This window comes from Diceros bicornis, chromosome 17 (genome assembly GCF_020826845.1).
Source record: "Diceros bicornis minor isolate mBicDic1 chromosome 17, mDicBic1.mat.cur, whole genome shotgun sequence".
NCBI lineage: Eukaryota > Metazoa > Chordata > Mammalia > Perissodactyla > Rhinocerotidae > Diceros > Diceros bicornis.
Genome location: NC_080756.1, coordinates 60,241,745 through 60,265,884, shown reverse-complemented (window position 1 = coordinate 60,265,884; position 24,140 = coordinate 60,241,745). Strand labels below are relative to the sequence as shown.

General features: G+C 47.4%; 1 protein-coding gene across 6 annotated transcripts in view; it reads right to left on the bottom strand.

Annotated features, from left to right (window-relative positions):
• Positions 1–3,991: 3,991 nt before the first annotated feature.
• Positions 3,992–24,140, bottom strand: part of WNT5B (Wnt family member 5B) — a 97,416-nt gene continuing 77,267 nt past the window's right edge. Inside the window, exons 1-5 of one of the 6 annotated variants that reach the window (XM_058559126.1) lie at positions 17,398–17,634; positions 16,102–16,253; positions 14,609–14,856; positions 9,377–9,669; positions 3,992–4,680 (exon numbers count right to left, since the gene is read on the bottom strand). In XM_058559126.1, coding sequence (XP_058415109.1) covers positions 4,222–4,680; positions 9,377–9,669; positions 14,609–14,856; positions 16,102–16,178 — 1,077 coding nt within the window. In that variant the 5' untranslated portion in view covers positions 16,179–16,253; positions 17,398–17,634 and the 3' untranslated portion in view covers positions 3,992–4,221. Of the gene's footprint in view, positions 4,681–9,376; positions 9,670–14,608; positions 14,857–16,053; positions 16,254–16,794; positions 17,211–17,262; positions 17,359–17,397; positions 17,635–24,140 lie in introns of those variants that run through there. The other 5 variants (XM_058559120.1, XM_058559122.1, XM_058559121.1 and 2 more) reach the window with 5 other exon arrangements.

Genomic DNA, 24,140 nt, shown 5'->3' with positions numbered 1-24,140 from the left:
TGGTTTTAAGTATAAATATAATATAGAGACTCGTATGTAATTAAGGACTAATAAAGGACTTAGCAGCTGTGGCTGATGGCCCTTCTCAGCTCTCCAACATTCCTTCTAGATACTAAGCTGGTCATCACTAGCCAACCAGAGGCAGGGATTTCCAATACAGACAGACCATCTACCATCTACCAGCCAGAAGTGATGACAGTTATTTTTATTTATGATTTTTTAAAATTTTATTTATTTTTTTGGTGAGGAAGATTGGCCCAAGCTTACATCTGTTGCCAATCTTCCTCTTTTTGCTTGAGGAATATTGGCCCTGAGCTAACATCTGTGCCCATCTTCCTCTATTTTGTATGTGGGACGCTGCCACAGCTTGGCTTGATGAGCGGTGTGTAGGTCCACGACTGGGATCCGAGCCTGCAAACCCCAGGCTGTGGAAGTGTAGTGCACGAACTTAACCACTATGCCACTGGGCTGGCCCCGATTTTTATTTTTTTACTTATTCTATACCTCAAGTGCCTCTCCATCTCCCCCACAAAATTAATGAAAAACATTCATTCCTGTGTGCGTGGGTGTGCATGAGCGGGTGTGCACACACCCACCCCCACACACACACTGAGGGTCTCCCAAATACGTGACCAGTGTCAGTGGGATTTGGCAATGTATCACAGCTTGTTTTAAGATGGAAATGACTATTTTTTTCCACTCTCTCAGGATGGCATGGCTCTCTGCCCAAGAAATAGGTTTCTCTCTTGATAAACTCTTGCAGCTGTAAGATCTCTATCTCATGGAGCAATCTCAACCACAGATGTCTTGCTGGCCCTAGAACTCCAGGGGATGACAATATGATTTAAGAATGGAAGCAGGGCAGAATCTCAGAAGCAATAACCAATTTCGGGTTTTAATACAAGTAGCAAGTTTTGTTTCTCCCCTCAAAGAATGGAGAGTGGAGGCCCACTAAATGAACTCTCCAAGTGAGGACTCTGAATCCAAGTTTTTGAGACTTTCATGACAATGCCTTTATGAATGGAGGCCTGCCCTAATCTGAACCCCCGCTGGGCCTGCCTCTCTACCCCCCCATCTAAATGGAGGCAGTCAGGCCTTTCTCCCAATCTTATCTTGAAGACAAGGTGAATACATGCAGACAAATAGCTAAGCAAATATTGCCTTATTATATTCGTAATGGATCTGTAGGCTCCCCTACCAGTTCCAGGCAGAGGACAGTGGTGGAACATCCCAGGGCAAATCAGTTCTGCTCTGTGCCAGGATGCTCTTTCTCCTCTCATCAAAAAGTCTCCCTGAGATGGCTAGAACTGCTTGGTCCAGGCATTACATCCAATGCAATGATCTTCCAATTAGACTACACGGTAATAATAATACATGTCAGGTACCAGGGAATCCTACACAGGGTTGCCGAGAGCACTGGGTTGGGAATCGGGACCTGGTGCCTGTCTCCCTAAGGATCTTGGGCTAGTTCTTAATGCCTGTAAGTCCAGTGTAGTCTTTGGACCACGAGCATAGGATTCCCTCCTGTCCTTGTTAAAGACAGTAGTCCCAGCTCCACCCCAGACCAACTGAATAAAAATTTCTGGTGCTGGAGGCCTAGGACTCTGCATTTTTGCAGTACACTAAGCTTTGGGACCTGTTCAAGATTTGGAAGTCTTTATCTGGAAACGCAGGAGCTGGAGATCTGACTGCCATGTTCTCTTCCTGCTCTAACATTCTATGGTTCTGAGCAGAAGCTCGTTTTTTTAGGTTGGTCTCCATATTCTCCAGCCACATTCCTATGGCATTACTCATCACTTTACAGACAACTGCCAATCCAGCAGGATTCAACAAGCATGTGACAATAATTATAACTTCATCCCAACTTATTTTGAAAATTAAATATTTCCTAACTCTGGTTGTCAGTGGATACAACAATCACCCTGGTATTTGAACATATGACTTACTCCCCGTGTCAGAAAGAAAACATTCAATATTTACTCCATCCCCTTGCCATGACTGTGCAGGAAAACCTTGACGTGATAGGGATGATCCATCTCCCTTCATGAACATGGAAGTCACTTTTTGGGATTGTGGACAAGCCACTCTCAACTAATTTCCTGAAGATTCTAAGGATGAACTGGATTTCAGCGTTTAAACACTATGAGCACTCGATATAAGGTAACTCTCCAGGCCTCTACGACAGTGATACAGGAAAGAGCAATAATGCCAGCCAGTGTTTCAAACCCTTATTATCATTATTAATCTGTGTGATCAGTTAGTTCATTTGGTTAAATGCCAACTAATGAAGCCAAGGACATGGTTTTGATCTTTTGTAGGCCAGCTAACTTCAATCACTTTCTTTCATGGACCACTCATCTTGTAAACGTCAACCAAAGGAATCTGAGTAACACTGTGAGGAATAGTTACTGGTAAAATAACCCTGGGTCTGATGTTCTCTCACATCAAGTCAGAAGGTTCTTCTTTAGTTACTAAAGACACAAGTAGTACACATGGCCATGGATACCCTCAGGCAGAATCTCTTTTAGATTGTTTTTTAATATCATTTGTTCATTATAACCCAAGTTAATTTCTTAATTCTATTATTTCCTCAGAAATAAACTTTTCTAGAATAAAACTGGTGTCTTTATGTGGTTCCTGGCTCACCTGCAGGATGGTCACCTCAGTGCAGCCTGGATCAATGTCTCTCCCTGTAATTCCCCCCTCCCTTTCTAAGATATAGCATCTCCCTTCTCGGATCCCCGAGCTCTGTCTTACTCACTCTCCTGGCCCCACATACTGGAGTCCGCCACTGGAGACGGCAACATCAGTGGCTGCAGAGCATCCCCACAGCCTGTGCTTCACCCAGGACCCCGTGAACTAACCAGCGTTAACGTGGCGGCTGTAAAATGGAGAAAGAAGGGAAAGGGGAAGGCAAATGCGAGGTTTAAACTCAATCTCTAAATTGTTTTGTTCATAATAGTTATATTAATAGCTACTATTTATTGAATATTTAACCTTGTGCTAGCTCTTGGGGAGAGTGCTTCAATATATTACCTTATTTAGTTCTCATAACATTCTCCTGTCCCTGTCTCTAATCGAGCTCTGAAGTTTCAAGGGTAAAGGGTAGAGGGTAAAGTTTCCTTACCCTCTTCCATATGTGCACCACGTAGCAGGGCTCCATGGACAAGACCGAAAATAAAAGGAGACTAATGAAAGATAATCACATGTCCAAATAAGGAACGGGAGAGCAACTTCACTGAGGGGGATTTAATGTCAGAGAGAAACTGTACATCTGGGGCAGAGATGAAGAGACCGCGCCAGGCTGGCCAAGCCTGACCTGGCTACGCATCCTGTCATTCGTGAGGCCTCCCTTGACGGAGGAGGCGAAAGCAGCAGCATCACAAGTTTCCTCTCCCAGGCGGGAGCACAGTGCAACGTTAGTGCGGTCCAGTTTGCACCTGGATTTCTGCAGCTCAGGCACAAATATTCAGTTCATGTCTTTCCTAACGTGTCAGGCCAAATGACCCCCTTTCCTCTTGGTGCAGGGAATTGGGGCAGGAGCTAGTGATCTGTGGAGGAAGAATAATTCTTGCTGGAAAGACAGGCCTGGGAGTCTGGGGAGGTGCAGGTCCCCTTGTGGTCACTGGTCAGAGATGACTCGGACCTCTCCTCATTCCTATAACTGTGGATTCTGCAACTATGCACAGAGATGAAAAGGTAAGAAAGCACTGGGCCTCTTACGGAACCAATCTGTATTCTGGACAAGACCCTGAAGACATCACAGTTTAAGCTGAGTGCCTGCCACCTTCCAGAGGGCCTCTCGGCCTAATGGCTGGGGTCATAGGGCCGTCATCTACCCAGCAAAGACTCCAGACTTCCAGACAAAGCCATCTTCCCCAGCTAACCACCACCTCTCTCCTCAAGGCCATGGTGGAGAGACAGTGAATATTCCCGAGTCCCTACATCCTGAGAGTCCCCACCAGAGGGAGAGAAAAAGCCCTTTTTCCCACCCACTGGGAGTCGAGAGCCAGCAAAGTCCAATCCTCAAAGATCTCCAGCGTCTCTTAAATAAGCTTTTCCTTTTCATTTTCTGCTTTTCCTTTTCATTTTCTTCTTTTAATTATTTATCATCCATCCATTTATTTATACAAATATAAAATATATTCATATAGATTTATATAATATAAACTTTGTGAGGCAGAGTGGAGAAGAGGGCCAGAAGCGCGGGCCCCGCCCTGGCTATTTGCAGACATACTGGTCGACAATCTCGGTGCACTTCTTGCACTTGACAAAGCAGCACCAGTGGAACTTGCAGTGGCAGCGCTCCACCTGGACGCTCTTGAACTGGTCGTAGCCGCGGCCACAGCACATGAGCTCGCAGCCGTCCATGCCCTCCGAGGTCTTGTTGCAGAGGCGGCCCTGGGTGCCCAGGGAGCCTGTGGTTTCGTTGCGCAGGCAGTAGTCAGGGCTGGGGTCCACATAGACCAGGTCCTCCGCGGTGGGCTGGGTGAAGCGGCTGTTGACCAGCTCCAGCTTGCCTTTGCGCGTGATGCGCATGGCTGCCGCACTGTCGTACTTCTCCTTCAGCTGGTCCCCCACCTTGCGGAACTCGGCCAGCTGGAGCCAGCAGGTCTTGAGGCTGCAGGACCCTGAGACGCCGTGGCATTTGCAGGCTATGTCTGCCATCTTATACACAGCCTGAGGAGAGGAGAAGAAGGGAATGAGAAGGAGCATCCCGATGGACGATGTCGAGAGCGTGGGAGGGTCGCCACCTGTACAGAAGAGGGCTGATGGTGTGTGTGTCGGGGGGGGGGGGGGGGGGGGGGGGGGCGATAATTTTTCAAATGTATAGAGAGATCTTTCTAGGATCCTCAGGTGCTCAGATTGAAAGCAGACAAAAGGAGCACCACATAGAAAAACGCTGGGAGGCAATGTTGGTGTCTGATCAGGTACAAGGAGAACACCTGGAGCCCTTGCACATTTTACTCTGTTTCTTATTGCTTGAAATTTGTTACCATAAATGCGTCATCTTTACCATTAGGGAAAAAAAGGACATTTCTATCGTGATCAAAGTCTCAAACAAACAAACAAAAACCAACAAAACCTGCCTAGTTTTAAGCACAAGTCAGAAAAAAGAATCCAATTACTAGCCTATAACCGAAACTGCTGGCGTGGCCCCGGTTAGCCAAAAGCTCTCCCTGGCCCTGCCAAATCCCCTTAGAATTGAATTGTCCCTTTTTCTGTGTTAACATTTGGTCATTAACTCCACAGAGTCATCAGGAGCCTCACCGTAAACCATACCACATTTGTGAGCAAGACCACTTTCTTCCACCCCAGCAACCCCAGACACCCCCTGGGAGAGGCTGTGAGGGTGGAGGGAGAGGGGCAAGGCCCTGTGCAATGAAAGAGAAGGTCGGCAGGCTCACCTCTAGGGGTGATGCATTTGAAAACAAATTTACCCGGAAGTCACTGAACCACAACAATGTGGAGTGGATTGGAACTTGTTTTATCCCACATCAAAATTTAAAAGCAAGAGTAGACCAGAAAGCTGCTTACAAAGTGTTTTCAATGAAAGCATACTGGCGCAGTGCGTCAAATAACCCTGGCAGCAGGCCCAGAAGCGCAGATGGCAGGATAGAAACGCAAGCCTGCTGCAGAACATTTTCTTATGCTACAGCTATTGTCACCAACTGAGTTGAGACTCATTTTTCAAGGGCTTCTCTCAGATTTCTTTTCAAGAGTCCCCAGATTGCATCTTTATTCAGCACTATGCAGAGACCACTGCAGGTGCAAGAAATAGCTTAACCATCATCAGCTCATGTTACTATTGTCAAAACTCTTCCTGATTTTTTTCTGGTATGGAATTATGCCCACTATTTTATGGTGGAGAAACTGAAGCTCTAGAGAGTCTCAATCACCTGTTCAGGGCCACCCAGGAGGGAGTCTGAATGACCAGCACTTCTGCACTCCAGTCTCGGGGCTTAAACACGGCTTAGGGTGGAGGAGGAAGGAATGCTCCTCCCCAAGGTTAAAGGCACTTGGCTGGCAGCTCCAGGCCCACAGCATAAAAGAACCAACTCCCATTCCAGCAGGCACTTCAAAGACAGGGCCTGCAATTATCCTTCTGGCACAAATCCCCCGGGTCTGAGCCGGAGCCTGACATTCCTCTGGAAATGGTCCTTGGTTTAGAGAGGGATGTCAGGCATCTGGCACTCCTGGAAGGAGGAAGCATTAAGGGCCTAAAACTGTGTACCCTGCCGCTAAGTGCCTAAGAGGACAGGATAAGCATCTCCCCTGGGAGCAAACACTGAGGGAGATTTGGGGAAGGAGAGTCAGAGCAAGACCACAGATGAAGGATAGAGAGTTTAGGAAGACAGACCCAGAGGCAGAGTGTCACTGACTCCCACTATTCAGACATTCACTCCACCCTTCCTCTAGGAAGGAAGACATTGTAGAGACAGGAATATTTATATTTTTAAATATTTTACTATTGATAGTATAGATAAGCTCCTCTTGTAGGAGAAGGAGGAAAAATCCTAATTTGTGGCCCTTTCTGCTAACTGAAAAAGCAATAAAATGTTTTTTTATTTTCTAGTTTTACATTTTGCTCCCTGGCAAAGCACTGCCCCCCCCCCGCCCCCACCCAGTCCCTCTTCTACATCTATCTAACGATGTGACTGAGCTTGGTCACTGACAGGAATGTCACAAGAATTAGGCAGCTTTTATCTGGAAGATGCTTAGAAGCCCTTAAGTGACAAGGCAATATCAACCCACGGCTCTTGCCATCAATACCTAAAACGGAGTTACTTGAGACTGTTAAAGGCCAGGAGAAATTTCTTGCAAATATGCCCAAGATTTCCTCTGTGGTCGAGATGTCAGATCCTAGATATTCTATTTAAAAAAAAAAATCTGGTGGTAAAATACTAGTCCAGGGGATTTTCAATCCCTGCCAGCACTTAGTCCTTCCTGAGAAACTTCTTATGTAGGTGTGAGGAGGTGGGAGGTGAATACCTTTAGCCTCAGATGGTGATTGATGGCGGAAGCCTGTTCCTTGGAGAGAGGATAAAAAATAGAAGGGGACAAGAATTCCCAATCTGGAGCAGACAGAGGCAAAGGGAGAGATAAAGGGCTATGGAAGAGGTGTGGAGACGGAGGAAGGGGGCCAAAGACAGGGAGACAGACAGAGAAAGACAGGGAAGGTGTGTAAGTGAGAAAGGCAGATGGAAGGGAAGGCGCTGGCCGAGATAAGGGCCCAGGACAAACAAACAAACAATTAAGGGCAATAAAATAAGGAGCCAGCAGAAGTGGGGTCAAGACTGTGACTGAAATGGGGCCCAGATTAGGATGAATGCCTAGTCACCTCCACATCTGCCACAATGCTCCAACGATAGCTCTGAGCAGAGACAGGAAACAGCCTTGCGTGAATTTGACCTCTTACTAGGAGGCAATATGTGAATTTTTCTCTGCATATTCACATGAACCCACAGACGTAAGGCACAGTAAGAGCTGCTCCAAAGAGGCTAGATGGCTGATCGCTGTCCTCAGGAACTCACAGCCAATAAGATGAAGTGGAGTAAGCAATACCTCAAGAAAAGTATAAAACGCTCCACCGCAGTTCAGATGCAGAGACTACTAATTATGGAGGAGGGGAAAGATCTTAAGGAATAGGTGGTATTTGAATTGTGATCTCGAAAAATGGATAGAATTTGGGCATTCTAGAGATAAGGTGAAGATCTTAACCTTTTTCACCAATCCTATTCCTCACGGTTAGACACCCAAAGACTGGCAAATGGACAGGCAAACAGAGGAAGCCCTGGGAGACTGAGGCAGCTCCACAGATGCCCTCAGGGTGGAAGGTCATCCAGGACAGTTCTAGTCTCGCTGCCCTGGTTTAAACCATAAAAACCACAGGTCAGAGCATCGACCAGAACTCCCAACACTGCCATTGAGTAACACCACCCCCCACATACCCATATCTGGCTAAACAAAACTAGCCTCTGAATATGGGGCACGTAAGGAAGACACCGGGCAAATGACCACTTCTAATCTCTACTTGGCATCACATTTGACGTCTACTTGATGCTAAGTTGACACAAGTGTGCCATGTTCTACCAAGCCAACATCACAAGATCCCAATTCATATAAAAGACATTCCCAAGTCCATTATTTGATATGTGCTCCTATGAAACGTGAGTCAATTTATTAAAAATTGATATATAAACACATGTTTAGAAATATATCCATATCCTATTACTGAATCACCAATGAACCAACATTAAATTTCTGAATTTATTTCTTCTCAAGAAACTGCCGTTCTCACTTGTTAATTAGTTCGTATTTCGTCTCACTACAGTACCTTGCCTGGGGTCCCGAGCCAGCTGGCTTGACACAGACCTGAGTGTGGACAACACTCCCAGAAAGAAGTTTGTGTTGTTTCCTGAGAGGTCTGTGGTCCCCTGGCCCTTTGCCACCACCTGGCGCTCAGACTTCAGACCTCTCTATGGGGGGACCGGGATGGCCATCCATACTCCCCTCCACAATGGATACACTGGGCGAGCCCTCCAGTTTCCTGTGCCAGAGCCAGACCATGTCGGGGCAGCCAAGGAAAGAGGAGGCCAGAGCATGTGCTCAGAGGTGGGGTCTTCATGAGCACGGTGCAGATGGAGAAGGCATATGCTCCTCAGCACACCATAAAGGAAACCTGACGCTGTTGCCCAGGTATGCTCTGCACATACAATAAACCAAGCTCACCTCAAAACCTCCATTTTAGTTTCTACTGAAATTGAGGCTCAGAGACAGTCACATCTTGCATGAGATTGGTGAGACTGTCTACCTTAGCCTTCAAAAGATCGTTGCCTTTCACACTTCCACTTTTGTTTAAAATTCCTAGCATAGAAGTATGTTTGCCATTAGTACTTAACAGTGCTTTTGGACTGGGTTTCTGGATACATACGATAGCAGCTCTTAAAAGTCATCTCTGGTTTTACCTGAGCATCCAACAAACCAGAAACCTAGAGTAGGTCTAATGGCCTAAACTTCCAATCCTCCCATGTGTTCAAATGACAGGAGGGGCAGTCAAGACAAGAACTCCACTCCCTATGTCTGGAATTCTGATCATAAGACTGCACCTAAGTCCTGTAGGGACAGATGTCCTGTGGAGAAATAAATAAAGTTAAAACAATGACAACTGCACAATGACAAGTGCCCTTGGGAAATGGAGTTTGTTGAAAGGGATTAGTTGAATAATGTGGGCATCTAGGTCGGCAGTTGCAGGTAAGAATCTCCATAATCAAACCAACCCCCTTCCTTGATGGCCAGGCCACGGCTCCAGCTCAGCCCAGGAACAGCCCAGTTGGTCTGCAGTGTGTGTGGAGGTGGGGGAGCTCCAGCTTACCCTTCGACCCGCCTCGTTGTTCTGCAGGTTCATGAGCACTCGGCCCTGCTCCTCAGACCCCTTGGCAAAGTTCTTCTCCCGCTCCCGGGCATCCACAAACTCCTTAGCAAAGCGGTAGCCGTACTCCACATTGTCCCCACAGCCACCCCACAGCCAGTCCCGGGGAAGATCCTTGGGCCGTGCTGTCCGGCTGCAGCCACATGTGGAGAGCTCACCCTCGCGGCAAGCCCGGCTGATGGCGTTCACCACCCCCGCGGCACTCACTGCGTAGGTGAAGGCAGTCTCTCGGCTCCCTGCAAGAGAAGGCAAGAGAGGTGGTTGTGAAGGAGGTCAACTCTCTGGCGGGGCCCTTCCTTTCCCTCTGCCTGCTCCGGACCCAAAACCATCGCCTGGGCTATGACACTCCTGGGAGACGCAGCAATGTCAGGAGGGAGCACCTTTCACTGCCCATGGCTCTAATGGTTAGAAACATCTCTGGATAATGAGCTGAAACTCGCCTCCTCTGCCATCTGAACACACAGAATAGAATGAATCCCTCGAGTCCTGGCCTATACTAACATCCATTCCAGAGCCGTTTACATGACCAGTAGGAGGCAGACCTAAATGGAAGGGAGAGTGGGCATTAAGGAATTTATGGAACACGTGGGACGAACAGAATGAGACGGAGTAGAAATCTTGGGACCAATACCAGGACTCTGTATCTTAGCAAAAATCTCTCCCTCACAGATACCAATTTCTCCCCACTCCATGAGCCACACATCTGTCTTTTTTATTGCTTCCATTATCTAGCTAGACAGTGGCAGAGACCAGGAGCAGAAAGTGAACTAGAATCACAACGTCTAGAATCATCCAAGCTGTCTCCCTCTGTCTTCCGTAGGGTCCACGCCGCCTCCTAACCCGAGAGCATGGGGGAACCACATCTACAGGAGACTCAGCACGGTCTCTCTGAATATCCAGATCATTTCCAGTAGAAAATCCAAATTCTGTTCCTCTTTATTGCTGTAGTGAACTGCTTAAAAACTCATATGATGTGTGCTCTACTTCAATAAAAATGTTTATAAAAAGTAATATTCAGCCACCAGGGAAATTCAAATCAAAATCACAGTGAGATACCACCTCACAGCCATGAGGATGGCTATAATTGAAAAGGCAGATAATAACAAGTTGGTAAGGATATGGAAAAACTGGAACCCTCATGTCCTGCTGATGGCAACACTAAATAGTGCAGCCGCTTTGGAGAACAGTCTGGCAGCTTCCTCAGAAGGTTAAACATGGAATTACCACACGACCCAGCAATTCCACTCCTAAGAATATATCCAAGATAAATGAAAACACATGTCCACACAAAAACTTACACATGAATGTTCACAGAAGCATTATTTAAAATAGCCAAAAAGTGGAAACAACCCATATTGACCATCAATGGGCAAACAAAAAGTGGTATTACCCATACAATGGAATATTATTCAGCCATAAAAAGTAGTAAAGTTCTGGTACATGCCAAAACATGATAAACCTTGAAATTATTACGCTAAGTGTACCACTTAGCGTTTTGTATCTGTATTGAACCAGATACAAAAGGCCACATATTGTATGCTCCCATTTATGTGAAATGTCCATAATATGAAAATTCATAGAGACAGAAAGATTAGTGGTTGCCTAGGGTTTGGGGAGGAGTGGGGAGAGATGGAGAGTGACTACTAATGGGTATGCAGTTTCTTATAGGGTTATGAAAATGTTCTGGAGTTAGATAGTGGTGAGAGTTGCATAATCTTGTGAATATACACTGAACTGTACACTTTAAAATGGTGAATTGTATGGTATGTGAATTATATTTCAAGAAAGCTCTTATAAGAAATAATAAATAATACTCATATGGACTCAGGTATGGAGGGAAGGGAGTGGTTCTTAGTAGGAAACTGAGACTCAATCCTGATCTCAGCTATTAAACCAGGCGCAATCTTCTGCTCTCCGTTTCCTCCTCACCTGAGTCTCCATGGTCAGAAGTAGACACCCCACAACCCTGTCTTGGCAGGTGGAGAGGGAAGCAGTCTGCAATCACCAGTAGGTCTAGAGTCATCTCCCACCTCACCCTACTTTTTTTTTGTGAGGAAGATCAGCCCTGAGCTAACATCCATGCTAATCCTCCTCCTTCCCCCCGCCCCCCACAAAGCCCCAGTAGATAGTTGTATGTATAGCTGCACATCCTTCTAGTTGCTGTATGTGGGACGCGGCCTCAGCATGGCCGGACAAGTGGTGTGTTGGTGTGCGCCCGGGATCTGAACCCGGGGCCGCCAGCAGCAGAGTGCGCGCACTTAACCGCTAAGCCACGGGGACGGCCCTCACCCTACTTTTTGATTGTCTAGGCGCAACATGGTGAAGTCTGCAACCAGACCACACTGGGCAAGTCAGTTTTTCTCTATTAGCCAAGGGTCAGCTTCTGGTCAGATGTGGACTAGGAACAGCACGAGAAAAACCCAGATGATGCGGAAGTCACACTCGTGATCTAGCCATCAGGACTGACGTTTGAGTCAGTTTCGAACCACTGCTAGAGACCAGAGGTCTGTCCCGTCTAGAGTCAGATGGGAGTGAGCTCCCACAATGGTTAAGATGGCTAAGAAGCTCTTCGAGAGGAGGGCCTGGGCCCCTCTTTCAGGGAGTCATGCCTGAGAAGTCCTCCTAAAATGGAGCTTCAAGCCCCTGACCTGGCATCCTGGGTCAGGAAGGAGCCTCTGAAGCTGCAGCCCAGATCGACATTCCATCCACTGTGAGCAATCCTTCTACAGCATTCCTCAGAGAAGCAGAGTGGGTTCTCAAGGCAACCCAGTCTATCTTTTTTCAAATGACTCTAATCACCATTAGATTAAGCTGAAATATGCCTCCATATAACTTCACCTGCTGGAGCCACACTGTCGAACCCCTTTTCCAGTTGACAGCCCTTCAGTATTTAAAACAACTACTATGTCTTTTATGTTTCCTCTTTTCCAAGCTACATACGTCTGATTTCTTCTACCATTCTTTAGCAAACATGCTTTTCAGAGCTGACTCATTTGTCTCAGAATTGCCTTTTAAAATAATGTACCTGCAGCTGAGCATAATATTGCAGACGCTACGTGCCCTGACAGTCCTGGCCTATCACGGTAGCTGGGATCCCAGTCTGTTTGCGCATGAATTAGCAGTCTCTTGCAGTCACTGCGTCTGCCTCTTTGGGTTGGGGGCATCACTAGGCACTGTGTGCAGGTAGCTCTGCCTTCCTGGGGTAGCATTTGGGTCTCTGGTAAGCCTGGTAAGCACAGTGCTACTAGAACTACTCTCAGCAAGAAAGAGATAACTCGGGGCTTCACAATGGATAAGCAGTACAGCGGGCCTCTTTATATGTGAAACAATTCAGAGTGGAAACTCAAACCACCTCAAGGATAAAGGCTAATAAACCAGCAGCCATGGAGCTATGAGAGAGATTTTTGCATCTTCCCCCTACAAGGAGATAGCAGGACAATATCATGCTCTCTGTTCCATAGTAGCCCAACTACCAGGAAGGTACCCCCGTGTTCCCTTGGGCGGAGGCGGTGCACTGCCAATGGCTCCCTCTGAGCTGCTCTGCTGCCCTCTGGTGGTGGACTTTTGCACAGGTTTCAAAGAAGGAAGGAATCTTCCAGAAGTCATACACAAGATAGTAGTGAGAGGACTCACCAGAAGCTAGCTGGGCCCAGGGGGAGGAATGGAGGACAGCTTCCCAGGTAGCATAGCCTGCAGGGAAGCTACAAAAAGGAACGGTGAAAATAAGGCAAAGAGAAGGGTTCCATTTGTAACAGAATAGGGTACAGAGAGATTGGTGGATCTGCTTTCACAAGCCACTCCACCAGACAAATCTATACCAGAGAGTTTCTATTCCTGATGATCCCTCTGTTTCCTAAAGTAAAGCCTCCCTTTTTGGCCTTCACTCAAACAAAATAACACATGAAAGGGATCTAGCCAACGTCAGGCATACATTAGGCTCCAAACACATATTAGTTCCCTTAAAGCGATTGGGAGATGCTTCTGTCTACACCTGGGCCACCCTAGTTTCCTCACCTGAAACCCAGGGCAGGGAGTGCTGCTGCCCAAGAATTTTACAAGGAAGAAGGGACAGATACTAAGTGTGTCTGAGAAGAACTGATAAATTATGAACAAGTTCCACTGAGCCCCCAAGTCCATTCTTTTGAGAAAGTTGCCCAGGAAGACTGTCACATGAGCATTCCTTAATGGACCTTGAGTTGGTACTGAAGGAAGGAAGAGAGAAGCAAGGTTCAAAGGGTCCTTTCCCCTGGTGCATGCTTCTCAATTGTGGGCAAGGGCAGGAGGGGAAGGCAATCAGGGCAGGGAGGGGCCGTCCAGGCATCCTTCGTAACAACTCTCTGACATGCTAAATCATTCTTTGGGAAAGCCCCAGCCTCAGGTAACTCGGGAAGCTGCTCTGGGAAAATGTGAGACAGGGAACACAGTGCTCTAACACCTTCCTTTTATGGCCCTGGGAATAAGACCCAGTAGAATGGGGCCGGATTTCTCAATTTCTTGCCAGGGAGGGGAGGATTGCATTTCAAAAGGACCTAAAACAATTAGACCCCAGATCACACCTCCACCTAAGCAAGAGGTAGCCAAAGAATCCTAGACCAGGGGTGGGAGCGGGGAAGGGATAGGAATCCGGGAAGAGGTGGCCCCCTCCATCTTTCTTCTCCAGTCTGACCCTTCCCCCACTTTCACACACATCCCCTTTCAAATGAAAAAGCCAGGACTGGATCAGGGTCGATTTAATGACAGCTATTACCAATTTGGCTCAAAGTTTCTATCTCTCAGGGTCCAAGTGGAAGAGGCAAAAATCCTACTTGAGGGCTGCAATTTTCAGTTCTCTGCCCAAGGCTCTCAAAGGAGGCCCTTGTGCTGAGACAAAGGGCAGTGGTGCTGGGTGGGTTTCCTAATGCACTCTAACTCAACTCAGATGTTCTGACCCCTGCCCACAGTGAGTCACACACAGGCTGCCCCACACAGGGTGAAGCTGGAAGCAGAGAGCCAGCTGAGCGCCAAGCTGCGTGCTGAGACGTTGCCTGAGCCTCTGCCTCCTGCGTGTGTCTCCCTCTCTCCCTGCACACCACTTCCACCGAGACTCTCCCTGTAGCAGTCCTGAGAGACCGTGCTTGCACCCAGGCCAGGTGAGCACAGCTCCCTTCACCAAGGCCTGTCTTGCTGGCCTCTTACCTATCTGCATGACTCTCCCAAAGACAGACGCGTTGTCCACGGTGCTGCAGTTCCATCGCCTCTGCCGGAACTGGTACTGGCACTCCTTGATGCCCGTCTTTGCTCCCTCCCCTATGTAGGCCATGTGCTCCTGGTACAATTGGCACAGCTTTCTCTGGCCAGGGGAGAGCCCAGGAAGCTGGCTGCACACAGGCTGGGCACCGATGATAAACATCTCGGGTCTCTGCACCGGGTTCATAGCTAACGACCTACAGCAACGATCCAGAGAGAGGGGAAAAAAGGCCAAGGAGTGAGCATATGCTGTGTGCAGCCATAAGTTATGCACTCAACACATTTATCGAGTGCTTTCTGTGTATAAGGCTCTTTATTAAGGGCTTGGAAAGGAAAATTATTAAAAAGAGTCCTTGCCTTCCAAGGGCATTGTCAGGAAACTGAGGCATGAACACAGATGACATGTGAGATGTCAAATGCCTAAGACAGACTTGAGCTTCTGGATCCACCGTGATCAGAAAGGGAAAGAGCTCTTACAGCTGGGGAGAAGCCTGTATAAGGAGACAGCCAGAGTGTGAACTGGGTCGTAAAGAATGGTGGCTGGGGGGTGGTGGCTGGGGGGCCAGGCAGAGAAGGCGAATGAGAGGGAAGGGTATGCATTTGAGGCAGAGAACAGGACAGCAAACCTCCCCAGGAGAGTGCATGGCTTATTCAAGGGGAGGAGTGATCAGCTCACTTTGGCCCACGTGCAGGACATGTGATGGAAAGCAGTCAATTCCTTTCAACAGAACTCCCCTTATGCCTTTAAAATAGACTCCAATTGACATACATCGAAATATCTTCTATGTTTTCACTTCTGTATCTCACGCACACATCCCCTAGCCCACTCTTAATCAGTTCAGGGGCTCTCCCTTTGCTCATCGTCTACCAAATATAATAAAGAGTTAAGTTAGAGAAGAAGGCTGTAGATCTGCCATCTGAGTAAAAACGTGAGCAGGGCACAGACCTGTGCAAAATAGGTGGTGAGTGCTTGCGTTTCCATGTTGACTTGGCAACGACAACAGTCTTAAAAACAAAAAGAAAGTCACACATGGTCCTGCAAACCTCATCTGCTCTTCAGACTTATAAAACAGGAATTCTACTCTCCTTGCTCCCACCAGCAAAAAAAAAAAAAAAAGGATATCAATATTCTTATTGATCCAATAGCAACAAAAGAACTATTTCTAACAACCCATGAGAATAGAGGAAGTCTAGGAAAAGGGGAATGCGGACAGCATCACAGAAAAAGCCAAATGAACTAGTCCTTTATCCTCAGGGAACCTTTATCTCTGCGGGCTTGAGAGAGAAAAAGAGCTGTCCTGGGAACTTTCCCTGGGATAAAAGAGGTCCTTAGGATTCCTACGGATAAAGGAGTGACCACGACACGAGGGGACCCTTCTCCACATTTCAATTACCAAAGGAGGCGCAGGTGGGACAGGAGGACTGCAGCCCCTCTCACTCACCACCAGGAGCTGGCTTCGGCCGGAAGCTGAGCCCAGCTGGAGAGCAGCGCAGCGGTGAGCAGCAGCAGGCCGGGCATGGTGGGCCTCGGCCCTCCCCAGTGTCCTGGGGAATGGAAGACCCCCGGGACAGACGGCTTCCAAAACAGGGCTCCCTAGACAAAACAGAAGCGAAGGGAGAATCAGTATGGAAATGCAACAGATAGCGGAACCAGGAGAGAAGAGCGTGGGCTCTGGGATTCTAACGGCAATTTCTGCTCCCCCAAAGAAATTCAGCCTCTTTCCAATCTCCATCTCCTACCTCCTCTTCTCACCACAAGCTTGCCTTTATGTCTCTTACCCAAAAGTGTGGGAACTCTACTTGGGAACTAATTCCAAAGGAAACAATGAGCTGAGAAACTAGAAAAGAGGAATGAAAACAAATCATTTCAAGAACAGAGTGCGCCCTACGCAGAATTTAGGAAGATGCTTTGGCTGTTGCAATGCACACCTGCCCTTCTTCCAGAGCAGCCAAACAAATGAGTGCCATCGCATCCGCTCTTCCCTTTACCTATCACTCCAGCCAGAGATGTCTCTCTCTGACCATCAGGCTCTCTTTTGTGAGTCGGATTTACCTACAGCCAAACAGGAGTCCTCCCTCTCTACCTGTACCCTTCTTACGCTAAACAAGCTTCCCAAATCCCAACCCTTGTTTACCGGATTACTGGTAGAGAGAAGGGTGAGCACTTTTCACTTTCTCAAGGCAACTTCTCTGAGAAATGTAACAGGTGTACAGCAAACCGCCGCCTCTAAACCTCTGGCGGCTGAGCTCTGCCTTCCGAGGTGGCCCCTTCCCTTCCTCTGCACTCTGTGGCCCACAAGGGGCAGCCACGAACCCCTTTCCCAGGAGCACAGCCAGCAGCAGTGGGGGCAGAGCCAGCTCCTGCTCTGCAACCCTTGCATCAAACGTCTGTGCCGAGGATGTGTCTTCCAGAAGCAACAGCCCCTTCCCTGGTAGGGCTCGAGAGCTTCCCACATCTTTGCCGTATGCTTTTTGTAACTAACGCCTCTGCCTGTACCCCCAAAGAACACCTATCCTCAAACCCTTAAAAACACATAGAGAATCCATGCTTCTGGATCCTAGAGCAAGTCTATAAAAACACGCCTCCTCCCACGCACTCCCACCTCGTCTCTCCCTTAGCTTCCATCCAAGGCATGACCCCACATCTCCAGTGAGTCTTCTTCCCACGACTCCTTAACACCTCCAACCTTACACACGCAAACACACTCGCACACGTGCTCCAAGCTGCCCCACCCCACCTCACCGGGCTGCTCCCACGGTTCTGGGTCTCCAGGCTCTCCGGGAGGGGGCGGCAGGTGCTTTGGGTCATCAGCCCAGGGGATATTTTTGTCCTGGGGCCACCAAGAGAGGAAGCTGGCCTGAGCAGGATCCAGGGAACCTGGGCCACGGCCTGTTCCCCACCCCCTTTTGGTTATTCTTCTTGAGGTCTCAGCTGGGGCAGGGGCACCAACAGGCAGGTGTGTGGGGCCGGCAGGGAGCAGATCAAAGAAGAAACTTGCTCTTTCCCCTTTGTCATGCAGAGCCAGCTCGGAAATGATCCGGCCTCTAGGCAGGCCGACTAACAGCTCCCCACACCCAACTTTCCTAACAGACCTCTCTTCCTCCAAAGGATGCCCCTCCCCCTCCACCCTCTACCCCCCATAAATCCTCCCCTCCCTCAGGGCAGGAGGTCTGTGAATGCACCGACTGGAACCAAGAGAGATGGAGCAGAGATAGGGCTGGCACCAGAAGCTAATGGCTTTATGGAGGGGAGGGGACCAGGTCCAGAGTAGGGAGGACGAGAGAAAAGCTTCAAAGAGTTTCCTTGTCCAAACATCCTCAACTCCACCTACCAGTCCTCCTTGGGGACTAAGGAGTCAGAGCTGCCCCTATTCCCTGTGGTCCTTCTCCCTCCCCACACCCTCCCTCCCACCCATCCACATGCCTCCCCAGCACCACACCTCCTGCAGACCCCTACTCCCCGCCCCGACATATATCCTCACACATTTCCACACCAGATAGCTGAGTTCTTTCTCCCAACTGGTGACACGTCTTATCTCCATGGATTCCCCCCTCACACCAGCATCTCTCACTTCTGTCACATGCTTCCATCAGGCTCCTGTGAAATCTCTCTGGCTCTGCACGTCCTAAGTTCAACCGAGGCCACATTGGGGGGCCACTGTTTCTGAGCCAAGGACAGGAGTCAGTGCCTGCTAACAGTCACTGTGGCTTTGACTCCCCAGTGACAGGCTGACAGGAGAGCTAAGGCCACACTCCCCAAGAGCTGCTAATCCCGCCCCTCTGTGCCTTATAAACATAAACGGAGACAGGAGTCACTCTTGGCAGCTGTTGCCACCACCCTGTGCTTTCCATCAAACTCAGCTCATTAAAAAAAATATTTTCAAAACTTAAAAAAGAAAAAAAAAGACTGGTACATGTGATGGCTTCTCTCTCTGCCTTCCAGATGTGTGGCAGCTGAAACTGAACACCCCCACACACACAACCCCTCACGATGCTCTCTCTCCTGGCAGACCGACGTGAGCCACCCCTCAGAGTGGTCACAGAACCAAAGCGGGCAGCCTTTTGCCCTCGCTTATATTCTTTGCTTTCCTTGTGAGGGCTGGGAGGAGAAAGGTGAATGTTGGCGATTGGTTTCATCAGTTTTGGCAGAATGAAAACTTCTTGCCTCAACCTGTCTGGGGCAGAAGAAAGCTGTGTGGGGACTGATGGTTTGCTCATAATGAGTAGGACACATTTGGACACAGAAAGCCCTGTTTGTGGGTCACTGGTGAGTTTTACAGCAGATCTCAACCAGGAGAGGTCCTCCCGTGTGGAGGAAGAAAGATCTATTAAATACCCAAAAGAGAGAATTCCTTCTGCTGCCTTTGTAATAACTACAGATTTCCTCAGAGAACTAAAGTTTCCCCTTGCTATGAGACGTGTCATTTCACACACACCAAACACAGTTCAGGAGGAGGGAACCCAGGGTCTCTCTTCTTTAGTAGTGACAGGAAGGTCAGGGCGTGGGAAGATGCAACATTCTCCATCAGGACCCCTCCAGAGACCAGAAGGAGCTGGTCAGACATCTGCTCTGCTCTGCTTCTTCATTCAGTGATTCATTCGTTCCATAAATTCATGAATCAAACATGTGTTGGAGGCCTAGGATGTGCCAGTTTCTACTCTAAGTGCCAGAGACATAGCAGTGAACAAATAAATACGTAATATGTTAGGTTCAGTGAAGACTACGCGGAAAAATCAAGCAGGGACAAGAGTCAAGACTAAGGGGGGTAGTTTTCATTATTTAGGGCCTTGGGGAAAGCCATACGCTGAAGTATGTGCCCACCCATCGCTCTGCACACCACGATGTAGGTGAAGGTAACAGGGATGGAACCCTGTGCACATCTCAGGCCCTCTGTGGCATGTCCACATTCTTACTGAGACTGCCTCGCCCCGCTTTACCATCACAACCAAAGGGGCACACATTTGGAAATAGGAACTCCAGGTTCTCTTCCTTTTTCTGGTTGGACTCAGTCACCAATTTTCATTCCCTTAGGAGGCTGTGGCCATCCAGCCCAGAGATAGGAGAGCAGGGAGAAAGACCTGGACGAGTGGAGCTGAGACCCTAGCAACTCTGTGCTTTCCACACACACTTCAGACAGCGCCTGAGACGAAAACTCCAACCCACGGGACAAGGGCTTGAAAAGGTCACTGGCTGCTCATAAAAACCACTACCGGTATCTTCAGAACTGACTTCCCTCAAAGCCCAAGGACTCAAGCATCTTATGAATTGCATGGGAAATGGTGTAATATCCCATACCTGTCCCCGTGCCCTAGACAAGCACCCTCACACCTAGAAACCTACTGAGAAATAACCAAGAACGTTGATGGGAGCCTTTTCACGGTTGCCACTAGCTACTTCTCACGGTGTGACCCAATGAGGAGCTATTGAATGTGTAATTTAAAAATACATTTGCAATTTTGTTAACATTCCTGGCATAGCAAGGTAGACCATCTTAGCAGTCTTTGAAAAGGGAACGCTTCCCTTTGTGAACTCCTGGCTGCACTGCTGTGAAGTGTCTGCCTGTTGTTTGATGGTTTCTGTGTGTGGGGGGGGGGGGGGACAGGTGGAGGAGGAGCACAAGTGACAGAGCTGTAATCCTGAGCCTTCTCTCCCCCAGGTCACTCCATTTCCACCACCATAAAGAGTAGAGAAAGACTCCTAATGGATCTCAAAAGACTTGACAAACGTCTCCTAAAATGTACCTCAAGTTCATTCATTTCCTTCTCTATTTTCAAGTAAGTGCTCGCCCTCCTCACATCTGAACACCAGAACAGTTCTTTGTGGTCTAACCCACGTAGCTCCAACACCATTTTTCCTAAAATACTATGCGTATATTGTAATAGTCCCGTTTGAAAACTTATAGTGGTTCTAAGTTCTCCAACCATTCTAAACTTGCCAGCCTGGCCTGATTTTCCCTCTCATTCTTTCCCTGAATCTCCCACTATGGGGTCTCTTTTCCAATCTCCTCCTACTCCTAGAACAAGCCCTGCTTTCCCCCAACAAGACCTCATTCTGATCCTCCTCCCGGGGATGCTTTCTCTTCTTCTGCAATCCAAACCGTAAACTACTTTCAAGTCAATGCTCAAGGTTCATTTCCTCCATAAAACTGTCCTTGATTCATCCAACACCATGAGAATCTTTCCATTTACTTGGTATTTCCTTAGCATTCAGAAATACAGGTTCTAGTCTGCACTGCCCTATCCCAGACATGCTGCCTTGGAACTGTATGTATTTCTTACCTTCCCGGTAGATCCAAAGTTTCCTGAAGGTGCAAACTTCTCACCTACTTTTTCTCTGTGCCCCATTGGGCCTAGTACAGTTTTATGAGGCAATAATAAAGGGTTCTTGGTTGATAATCAGTGGCAATCCTCATATTAGTTAACATTTGTTGAGCACCTGCTACACACACTGAGCCAAGTGTTTTACATCCATTTTTCTAATTTTATCTTCACTAAAATTCTATGTGGAATATGCCATTATTATCCCCACTTTGAATAGAGGGACACTAAGCTGTAAAGAGGTTAAGTAACTTGCTCGTACAGCAATTGAATGGCAGACCCTGGCTTGGAATCCAGATCTTTCTACTCTGCCCCAAACACAGGCACGTACATCACATGCTTGGTAATTCCTCCCTGGCCCTGGAACATAACGCCTCCTCTGCCTCGCTCTCCTTCTTTTCACCATTGCTCCATTACGAAGGCTTGAATAGCAAGGCTGGCAGATAACAACATCCTGATTTATAGGAAGCAGCACAAAAAGCAATGCTTATAAAAACCATTTGTTTATAAAAACTTTGCTGATTGCAAAGTTACTAGTATAAACACATACACACAGCCTTGTAGGGGGAAAAAAGCCAGACTTTTCCCCAACAAAAATGATACGTGGATGGAGAACAGGCCAGGCTGCTTAAAGCTGGAGAAATTAAAATAGTATCATAGTTTTAGAGAGCTCGTGTTTATGTTTATTTAGGGATGGAAAAGACAAATGAAGCCAAGAGATAAAGGTCTGGGAAGACGGACCCTGACGTGGTGCGAGGGCTCAGGGGAGACACTGGCAGAGGTAAGGAGCAGAGGGGTTACATGAAGAAATGTAAAGTTTGGGGAGAAAGTAGAAAGAAGTTTTAGATTACTCATAACAGAGAAATTGACCAAGGGACTATGTCCTCAGCAAGAGAAGACTCTACTGTGATAGCATAAAATTGCCTTACCTTTCAATGAATACAGCTACCAAGAGCTCTTTTTAAAACTCAGATTTGACCATGTGACTTCTGTGCTTAAAACCCTTGAAAGGTTCCCCATCTCATAAAGGATGAAGTCAAAACGCCTCACCACATTATACAAGGCCGTTCAAAATCTGATCCCTGCCAACCTTTCCATTTGGTTCTAGTTTTCACTTTGCCCATATATACTTCCTTACCCACCCCTCATCCTGTTTCTCCCCTTTGTGCCTTGCTGACTTCTGTTCTGGGAACAGTTTCCCCTCTCTCTGTGCAGAACAGGCTCCTTTGTCCTTGAGGTCACACCTTCAAAGAAGCCTTCCCTGACCATCCCATCCAAAGAAGGCCACCACCTCCATCATTTCCATCCTAGATTCTTGCATGTTTTTGTCATGTGGCATAATTTGGCATGCTAATTTATTTGTGTTTTTGTTTCTTTCCTCAAAAGTCCTGCAAATGGTCTTGTTCACCATTTTCTCCCCAGTGGTTAGGATAGTGTCCAAGGGTACCCAGTAGGTGCTAGATAAGTATTTGCTGATTGAAGGAAGAGAAGAGCCCTCTTTGGCTCTCAAGGAAATAGGAGGCAGGCCACTAAGTCCAGCCTCTCATGGAGACAAAGGAGTCCTTTTGGCTTGTGTATGGCCCAGCCCACTGACCAGGGAAAAAGCTGCTTCTACTGGCATATACCTTTATTTGAGAAGCTACTGTCAGCTGCTAACTGAGATTTTGGAGATTCCAGGTCCCAGCTTTGCCTCTACCTTTTCCTCAGAGGAAAACTACCACTCAGCCCATGAGTACCTCTCAGCTTCTGATGCTGCTTATTATAAGATAAAGTAAAAATGCAAGAGACGATGCTCCTTGAGGGCTTTGCTCTAGTTGGGGGGAAACATGAAAAACCTACTCCGAAAGGCAGGACACACGAAGTACCTGAGGAGTCCACGGGAGCGACCACAGCAGATGTGGATTGAGAATGTGTAGGCTTTAAATAGGAGGAAAAGAGCGAGAAGGGTTTCACACAGAGATGGAGCTCGGTCAAAGAGAAAAGATTTCAAGCTGCTTTTGGAAGGGTAGGAGAGAGACTGCGATCAAGGAGGACTTAGATAATTTCCAATGTTCTCAGAATTTTTCTGGTTCATTAAATTTATGTAGTCCCTCTGAAATCGGATATTGAATTCCCACTGAGTATTCCTATCAGTGGCCCAGGGAAACTCTCATGATCATATGCTTCCAGTTTCTGGGGGCAACACTGCAGGAATGCGGCCAAAGGCTTAGGAGATCAGTCATCTTTGGACCATGAAGTGATGGTGAGTAATCCTAGAGAGCCGAAAAGTATAGAAGTTAAGATACTGATTGATTACACTCTTTCCTGGCAATTCTGCTTATTTTCTGTCCTCCAATTCTCTTCTGGATCCAAGTCTAAAGTCTTGGTGTCGTTTTTGACTCCTCCCTCTCCTTTACCTTCTATGTCAAATCAATTGTCAAGGCCTCTTAATTGTGTCTCCATAACATTTTTAAACTTCATTCCCTACTCTCCATTCCTACTGCCATACTCTGAGCTACTACAAAAGTCTGCTAATTGCCTTCTTTTCCCTCCGACAAATGTAAGTGTCTTTTGTCCCACTCTTATCTATTGAACGATTGAATGAATTCCTTCCTCACTCAGTTCTCTAATTTCCAACATAACAGTCAGCTACTAGGTTTCTCAAAGTATGGTCCCCAGACTAACAGTATCATTATCACTTGGAAACTGATTAGACATACAAATTCTCAATCTCAACCCAGACCTACTGAATCTGAAACTCTGAAGAAATGCCTAGCAACCTGTTTTACCAAGCCCTCCAGGTGCTTCTGATGCCCATGAAAATCTGAGAACCACTGTCATAAAGCCATCCATAGTAATATGTAATAAATTAAAGCAATAAATCTTTCAAGTAACATATATGTATTATAATGGCAAATTTCTACACGTCAATGCCTAAGGCCAGTGGTTCCTTACCTGGAGGCTAAAGACCTCTGGGGGCCACAGAACCACAGAACATGTGCAAGCCAAGCTCTATCTCTAGAATGAATAAATATGTCCACCTACTTCTACTCTGATGGTCTACATGTATGTAGACCCTTGTAATTCATTTAAAAGTGTTACCGACGATTGTGGCGATAGCTGCATAACTCCAGGAATATATTAAACAACATTAAATTGTACACTTTAAACAGGTGAATTATAT